This window comes from Ranitomeya variabilis, chromosome 4, assembly GCF_051348905.1.
Source record: "Ranitomeya variabilis isolate aRanVar5 chromosome 4, aRanVar5.hap1, whole genome shotgun sequence".
Taxonomy (NCBI): Eukaryota; Metazoa; Chordata; class Amphibia; order Anura; family Dendrobatidae; genus Ranitomeya; species Ranitomeya variabilis.
In genome coordinates this window covers 265,292,253-265,301,740 of record NC_135235.1, presented here as the reverse complement: position 1 = coordinate 265,301,740, position 9,488 = coordinate 265,292,253, and the positions used below count along the sequence as shown (strand labels likewise).

Genomic DNA, 9,488 nt, shown 5'->3' with positions numbered 1-9,488 from the left:
ACCACAATCGTTACACCCCTGGGTGCCCAAGAGGTAAGGGGGCTACTTCTTCCTTCCAAAGCAGGTTAAATTGTGCTTTATGACGTGATTTTGGACTACAAAGTGTCTATATATTGTTTTTGCAGAGGGATCTCTTCTGTCTTTGTCTGCATTTGTAATATCTATATCATTATCTGGCAGTATGTATCTGGGCAGTTGCGTAGGAATAATTCAGGAGGGCGCCGGGTGACAACCCTAAATCTTCATAGCCCTCAGTATACTGCAGGTGCCACTGAACCTTCTCCTGGCTGCTTCATATGAAATTATGACCAGTTATCTCTGGCCTCTGAAGCAGTGAGTTGGAGTTTGCACACTGTCCGTGACATGAATGCTGCAGTATATTCAGAGCAGGAGGGGCGCACTCCATATAGTAGGGTGGTGCTCAGAGGAAAAAGAAACTGAATATATATTTTTACAACCTCTGGCACTCAAAAACAGACAAATGTTTATATTTGAAAAAGTGGATTTATTCACTACCGGTCTTAATAAACAGATTATCTCCAACGTTTCGGCTAATTTAAAGCCTTTTTCACGGAAGTCTATGATAAACAATAAACAACATATAATCATACATTAAATGATATAGTATACAGGACAATTCATCTCATTATCTGTGTATCTAATCAGGTCATACCACATGATAGTGAAAAATCCTAAGGAAAAAAAATCACCAGAAATAAGTGAGTAGATAAAGGAATATGAGAGAAATATATGGGTGAACCCAGCAGCAATAAACCATATGGACATCATGGAGGCTTCAGAACAAGAAAAAAAGAAAAAGAAACAGAAACAAAAGAGCCACGTGCAGTCAGTGAGTAGCTATAACCTATGAAAAAACGCCAGGGTGAATACCATACACTGTAATTCATATAATACCTGAATCCTGGATAAGTGAACAGGCAGTCTAAGGGGAATCAGCCAATCCTATTTACAACAAACCAGAACATCGCTCTAATACCAGGAGGACTGGGTGGCGGTAGAAGATGTAAGATAGAAATATAAATACCTTAATGCATGTCCGTCCTCAGGAGACCGGTGTGTGTATGGGCCAGGAGTGAAAGAGGTGCCGTAAAGTGGATATAAATGCAGTGAACGCTGATACGTCACTTCCGGTCATAGCAAGTGCTATGTATGAAGTAAATGTGAAAGTGAAAGCTAGCACATGCGCAGAAGGCAGCAGGGGGAACTGCTGTAGGTACAACGTGATTCAATGAATTTACTACAGATAATTAATCAGCCTTGTGACAAGCGCCCCCTAGTGTAGTGAGCGGTAACTAACCAGAATAATCTGTGAGAAAAAGTGATGTCTGGGGAATACCAGAGTACGGTACTAACAAACATAAGCTGAATAAATAATACTAAAGCACAATAAATCTGACTTATATACTAAGAACCCACCTGGTCCAAAGGAAAAGAAAAAAAGGGAAACGACACCCATAAGCCAGTGTACTGGAAGACCCAGGCTAGAGAAATGCGAGAAGAGAGAAAATAGAGAAAATCTATTAAGGAGACCAATCAGACTGAAGAAAAAGGAAGGGAACGACATCAAAATATTGTTATAATATAATCCTTATCAACAATGATTATACACATATTATATATAGCAACATATAGTATAGGAAACGTGTTCTCAAGTAAGGAAACAGATCAAGTTGAATAATATTCGAATCAAGAAGGCATCTAGAAAAAAATAGAAACATGATTATACTATGATACAACACAAGAATAAATCTAAAGTTGAATTTCAGTAGGGAAGTACCTCATACTCCCTATTCATACCCAGGGGATGGAGAGTTTGAAGTGTGAAAATCCAAAAGGATTCTCTTTCTTTCAGTTTCGCGACTCTATTGCCACCCCGTCTCAGTAGAGGGATACTCTCAAGAACTTGAAACCTCAATTGAGATATCGAGTGTCCTGCTGATATAAAGTGTGCGGGAATTGGTAGTAATGTACGACCACACCGAATAGTAGACTTATGTTTGGAGATGCGGTCTCGGATATGTTGGGTAGTCTCTCCAACATATCCGAGACCGCAAGGACATTTGATCAAGTAAACGACATGAGTAGAGTCGCATGTAAAAAAACCTTTTATGGGAAACAATTTTCCTGATCGTGGATGTGAGAAGGTTTCTCCTTTGGTAACGTTGGAACACTGTGAACAATGTAGACACGGAAATGTACCCCTTCTCTGTGTCATAAGTGTGGTTTGCCTCAAATCCCTCCTATCACTGCCCACATCTGCTTTCACTAAAATGTTCCTAATATTTTGTGGCTTCTTATAACATAATAGGGGTGGTATCCTGAATTCAGAGATAGTGGGATAGGCTTTATGAAGTAATGGCCAATGTTCCAAAATGGGGCCTTTCAAAAAATTGGTGTAAGGGTGATAGGTGGTTACACAGGCCACTCTCTTCGTCTTTTGGGAACGTATATCAGGTTGATCCGTGGCTCTATTAAGAACCGAGGGGGGGTAACCCCGTGCCCTAAATTTTGTTTGCATCTCATGAATACGTTGTTGCAACACATCAGGTCTGGTGACGATGCGTCTAATGCGTTCAATTTGTGACTTCGGTAAAGATCTTTTTACATGACTTGGATGACAGCTTGAAAATTCCAATAGACTATTTCTATCAGTGGTTTTTATATATAGATCAATGTCTAGTGTCCCATCCTCCTTCAAAATCACCAGTGTATCCAAAAAACTCACTTTCTGGGGATCTTTCACCATAGTAAATGTCAACTTGGGTATCAAACAATTTAGATCCTGAAAGAATTGTGTAAGGGATGACTCGTCGCCTCTCCATATCAAGAAAACATCATCTATAAATCTTTTCCAACATACTACGTGTTGGATATATAAATGATGAATGTAAACAAATTTTTCTTCAAAAAATGCCATAAAGATGTTTGCATATGGAGGCGCGACATTCGACCCCATAGCGGTCCCGACCTTCTGGAGAAAAAACTGATCGGCAAACATAAAAAAATTCTTGGATAAAACCAGATCTAACATAGTCAAACAAAATTCCTTTTGTCTCACAGAAAAGTCGGTATATGTATCCAGAAACCATTGAATAGCATGTAGACCTCTAGTGTGATCAATGCTAGTGTACAAATTATTCACGTCCATGGTGACGAGTAAACATCCCTGAGGTAAGGTACCCATTGACTTAAGATACTGTAGAAAGTCAGTAGTGTCTTTAATAAAGGAGGCAATGTGTGTCAATAGAGGGGTTAGAATTTTTTCAATTGTTCTAGCTATTGGTGACAATAAAGAATCAGTGGACGCTACAATAGGTCTTCCTGGAGGACGTGTTAAATGTTTGTGAATTTTCGGTAACACATAGAAAACCGGAGTTACCGGATGCATATTATACATAAATTCACCAAGTTTAGAGTCAATGACGTTTTGTTCCTTGTACAGTTTAATCAACTGTTGGATCTGTCGGGAGATCTCTGAAGTGGGATCTCTATCCACAGGTAAATAGGTCACGTGATCATTCAAATGTTGAAAAACCATAGTATTATAGTACGAAGTGTCCATAACAACAATCGCACCCCCCTTGTCAGCCGGTTTAATGGTGATAGACTTATTGTTCTTCAGACTGTCCAAGGCTCTCTTTTCAAGGGGGGTGCAATTTCTCTTAATGGGAATAAGACCCTGACCAATTTGAGTACATTTATTCTGAATGTCCTGTGTTACCAGCGAGATGTATGTCTCCACCGGGTGGTTTGATTTAGGCGGATTGTAGTTACTAGGTACAGACAAATTAAGATCACTGAGACTGAATGCACTTTGTGTTATATCAGAGGTAAGATTCGAACTGCGGTCACTGGTTTCAGCCGTAGAAAAATGTACTTTCAATCTAAGATTTCTGAAGAAACGTTGAAGTTCCTGATAAAGTTGAAACTCATTGAATGATGGAGTGGGACAGAAGGAAAGTCCCTTTTGTAGGACAGTTAGTTCAGATGGTGAGAGATTGTATGAGGAGATGTTATAGACCAATTGGTCCCTACCTGAGACCGAGTTCTGATTCTGGAGTTGACGTCGACTGGTTCCGGAGCCCCTCCTCGTCGGCCTCTGTTGGACCGACCTCGCCTTTGCTCTAAAAAAGGAAAGGTATCACGAGGGTTAGAGTCATTATCGGAGCTGGAGGAGGCAGTGGAATATCCACGTCTAAATTGTCGACGATCCCTCTGGGTGTTATTATCACGCCATCTGTATACAGTTTTGCGATGGTAGTCTTCTGTATCTCGTAAAAACTTTAAACGTTTCCTGTCCTTGTTTCCTGTCCATGTCGTTTACTTGATCAAATGTCCTTGCGGTCTCGGATATGTTGGAGAGACTACCCAACATATCCGAGACCGCATCTCCAAACATAAGTCTACTATTCGGTGTGGTCGTACATTACTACCGATTCCCGCACACTTTATATCAGCAGGACACTCGATATCTCAATTGAGGTTTCAAGTTCTTGAGAGTATCCCTCTACTGAGACGGGGTGGCAATAGAGTCGCGAAACTGAAAGAAAGAGAATCCTTTTGGATTTTCACACTTCAAACTCTCCATCCCCTGGGTATGAATAGGGAGTATGAGGTACTTCCCTACTGAAATTCAACTTTAGATTTATTCTTGTGTTGTATCATAGTATAATCATGTTTCTATTTTTTTCTAGATGCCTTCTTGATTCGAATATTATTCAACTTGATCTGTTTCCTTACTTGAGAACACGTTTCCTATACTATATGTTGCTATATATAATATGTGTATAATCATTGTTGATAAGGATTATATTATAACAATATTTTGATGTCGTTCCCTTCCTTTTTCTTCAGTCTGATTGGTCTCCTTAATAGATTTTCTCTATTTTCTCTCTTCTCGCATTTCTCTAGCCTGGGTCTTCCAGTACACTGGCTTATGGGTGTCGTTTCCCTTTTTTTCTTTTCCTTTGGACCAGGTGGGTTCTTAGTATATAAGTCAGATTTATTGTGCTTTAGTATTATTTATTCAGCTTATGTTTGTTAGTACCGTACTCTGGTATTCCCCAGACATCACTTTTTCTCACAGATTATTCTGGTTAGTTACCGCTCACTACACTAGGGGGCGCTTGTCACAAGGCTGATTAATTATCTGTAGTAAATTCATTGAATCACGTTGTACCTACAGCAGTTCCCCCTGCTGCCTTCTGCGCATGTGCTAGCTTTCACTTTCACATTTACTTCATACATAGCACTTGCTATGACCGGAAGTGACGTATCAGCGTTCACTGCATTTATATCCACTTTACGGCACCTCTTTCACTCCTGGCCCATACACACACCGGTCTCCTGAGGACGGACATGCATTAAGGTATTTATATTTCTATCTTACATCTTCTACCGCCACCCAGTCCTCCTGGTATTAGAGCGATGTTCTGGTTTGTTGTAAATAGGATTGGCTGATTCCCCTTAGACTGCCTGTTCACTTATCCAGGATTCAGGTATTATATGAATTACAGTGTATGGTATTCACCCTGGCGTTTTTTCATAGGTTATAGCTACTCACTGACTGCACGTGGCTCTTTTGTTTCTGTTTCTTTTTCTTTTTTTCTTGTTCTGAAGCCTCCATGATGTCCATATGGTTTATTGCTGCTGGGTTCACCCATATATTTCTCTCATATTCCTTTATCTACTCACTTATTTCTGGTGATTTTTTTTCCTTAGGATTTTTCACTATCATGTGGTATGACCTGATTAGATACACAGATAATGAGATGAATTGTCCTGTATACTATATCATTTAATGTATGATTATATGTTGTTTATTGTTTATCATAGACTTCCGTGAAAAAGGCTTTAAATTAGCCGAAACGTTGGAGATAATCTGTTTATTAAGACCGGTAGTGAATAAATCCACTTTTTCAAATATAAACATTTGTCTGTTTTTGAGTGCCAGAGGTTGTAAAAATATATATTCAGTTTCTTTTTCCTCTGAGCACCACCCTACTATATGGAGTGCGCCCCTCCTGCTCTGAATATATTGTGATTTTTTGAGAGGGCAGCACCTTGGAATTTTTTCTATAATGGCATTTAGCACACTTTCATATGGCCAAGTGGAGGCGGATGAAATTATTTCTCGTGTTAATATTCCTGGGGAGTTTTTACACACTCCGGTTGAAGAGATTCGCACTAGAGATTGGGAACGTGAACTCAAGAAGAAAACAGCACTTGAATTACACTATGTGACTTTGGCAGAATATCATAAGGTGAAGCGCATACCTCGGGGATTACGCGTTTCTCTACGCCCGACCCTATTTTCAGAGAAACCAGATTTTTGTTCTAAGTTTGAAGGTATTCTCAATAAGTGCTCCATGGATATTATGATTTTAACCATAGAATATCTTCAGAAAGAGATTTCTGAGATAGAGAAGCAATTGGAGGTTACTCACCAACAACTGCGTGATACACTTTCTACTGAGAAATTTGATGGTATGAAACAAAAAATTGAGAAAACTATTGAGGACTTCAGAAATCAACTACAGGACAGGAAACGTTTAAAGTTTTTACGAGATACAGAAGACTACCATCGCAAAACTGTATACAGATGGCGTGATAATAACACCCAGAGGGATCGTCGACAATTTAGACGTGGATATTCCACTGCCTCCTCCAGCTCCGATAATGACTCTAACCCTCGTGATACCTTTCCTTTTTTAGAGCAAAGGCGAGGTCGGTCCAACAGAGGCCGACGAGGAGGGGCTCCGGAACCAGTCGACGTCAACTCCAGAATCAGAACTCGGTCTCAGGTAGGGACCAATTGGTCTATAACATCTCCTCATACAATCTCTCACCATCTGAACTAACTGTCCTACAAAAGGGACTTTCCTTCTGTCCCACTCCATCATTCAATGAGTTTCAACTTTATCAGGAACTTCAACGTTTCTTCAGAAATCTTAGATTGAAAGTACATTTTTCTACGGCTGAAACCAGTGACCGCAGTTCGAATCTTACCTCTGATATAACACAAAGTGCATTCAGTCTCAGTGATCTTAATTTGTCTGTACCTAGTAACTACAATCCGCCTAAATCAAACCACCCGGTGGAGACATACATCTCGCTGGTAACACAGGACATTCAGAATAAATGTACTCAAATTGGTCAGGGTCTTATTCCCATTAAGAGAAATTGCACCCCCCTTGAAAAGAGAGCCTTGGACAGTCTGAAGAACAATAAGTCTATCACCATTAAACCGGCTGACAAGGGGGGTGCGATTGTTGTTATGGACACTTCGTACTATAATACTATGGTTTTTCAACATTTGAATGATCACGTGACCTATTTACCTGTGGATAGAGATCCCACTTCAGAGATCTCCCGACAGATCCAACAGTTGATTAAACTGTACAAGGAACAAAACGTCATTGACTCTAAACTTGGTGAATTTATGTATAATATGCATCCGGTAACTCCGGTTTTCTATGTGTTACCGAAAATTCACAAACATTTAACACGTCCTCCAGGAAGACCTATTGTAGCGTCCACTGATTCTTTATTGTCACCAATAGCTAGAACAATTGAAAAAATTCTAACCCCTCTATTGACACACATTGCCTCCTTTATTAAAGACACTACTGACTTTCTACAGTATCTTAAGTCAATGGGTACCTTACCTCAGGGATGTTTACTCGTCACCATGGACGTGAATAATTTGTACACTAGCATTGATCACACTAGAGGTCTACATGCTATTCAATGGTTTCTGGATACATATACCGACTTTTCTGTGAGACAAAAGGAATTTTGTTTGACTATGTTAGATCTGGTTTTATCCAAGAATTTTTTTATGTTTGCCGATCAGTTTTTTCTCCAGAAGGTCGGGACCGCTATGGGGTCGAATGTCGCGCCTCCATATGCAAACATCTTTATGGCATTTTTTGAAGAAAAATTTGTTTACATTCATCATTTATATATCCAACACGTAGTATGTTGGAAAAGATTTATAGATGATGTTTTCTTGATATGGAGAGGCGACGAGTCATCCCTTACACAATTCTTTCAGGATCTAAATTGTTTGATACCCAAGTTGACATTTACTATGGTGAAAGATCCCCAGAAAGTGAGTTTTTTGGATACACTGGTGATTTTGAAGGAGGATGGGACACTAGACATTGATCTATATATAAAAACCACTGATAGAAATAGTCTATTGGAATTTTCAAGCTGTCATCCAAGTCATGTAAAAAGATCTTTACCGAAGTCACAAATTGAACGCATTAGACGCATCGTCACCAGACCTGATGTGTTGCAACAACGTATTCATGAGATGCAAACAAAATTTAGGGCACGGGGTTACCCCCCCTCGGTTCTTAATAGAGCCACGGATCAACCTGATATACGTTCCCAAAAGACGAAGAGAGTGGCCTGTGTAACCACCTATCACCCTTACACCAATTTTTTGAAAGGCCCCATTTTGGAACATTGGCCATTACTTCATAAAGCCTATCCCACTATCTCTGAATTCAGGATACCACCCCTATTATGTTATAAGAAGCCACAAAATATTAGGAACATTTTAGTGAAAGCAGATGTGGGCAGTGATAGGAGGGATTTGAGGCAAACCACACTTATGACACAGAGAAGGGGTACATTTCCGTGTCTACATTGTTCACAGTGTTCCAACGTTACCAAAGGAGAAACCTTCTCACATCCACGATCAGGAAAATTGTTTCCCATAAAAGGTTTTTTTACATGCGACTCTACTCATGTCGTTTACTTGATCAAATGTCCTTGCGGTCTCGGATATGTTGGAGAGACTACCCAACATATCCGAGACCGCATCTCCAAACATAAGTCTACTATTCGGTGTGGTCGTACATTACTACCGATTCCCGCACACTTTATATCAGCAGGACACTCGATATCTCAATTGAGGTTTCAAGTTCTTGAGAGTATCCCTCTACTGAGACGGGGTGGCAATAGAGTCGCGAAACTGAAAGAAAGAGAATCCTTTTGGATTTTCACACTTCAAACTCTCCATCCCCTGGGTATGAATAGGGAGTATGAGGTACTTCCCTACTGAAATTCAACTTTAGATTTATTCTTGTGTTGTATCATAGTATAATCATGTTTCTATTTTTTTCTAGATGCCTTCTTGATTCGAATATTATTCAACTTGATCTGTTTCCTTACTTGAGAACACGTTTCCTATACTATATGTTGCTATATATAATATGTGTATAATCATTGTTGATAAGGATTATATTATAACAATATTTTGATGTCGTTCCCTTCCTTTTTCTTCAGTCTGATTGGTCTCCTTAATAGATTTTCTCTATTTTCTCTCTTCTCGCATTTCTCTAGCCTGGGTCTTCCAGTACACTGGCTTATGGGTGTCGTTTCCCTTTTTTTCTTTTCCTTTGGACCAGGTGGGTTCTTAGTATATAAGTCAGATTTATTGTGCTTTAGTATTA

General features: G+C 39.6%; 1 protein-coding gene across 1 annotated transcript; it reads left to right on the top strand.

The window, feature by feature from the left end:
* The first annotated feature begins 6,101 nt into the window (after nt 1-6,101).
* Nucleotides 6,102-9,218, top strand: LOC143767825 (uncharacterized). Its single transcript, XM_077256346.1, has 2 exons — nt 6,102-6,824; nt 9,162-9,218. Exons 1-2 carry the CDS (start codon nt 6,102-6,104, stop codon nt 9,171-9,173), a joined length of 735 nt encoding a protein of 244 aa, XP_077112461.1. The 3' UTR covers nt 9,174-9,218.
* The last annotated feature ends 270 nt before the right edge of the window (nt 9,219-9,488 follow it).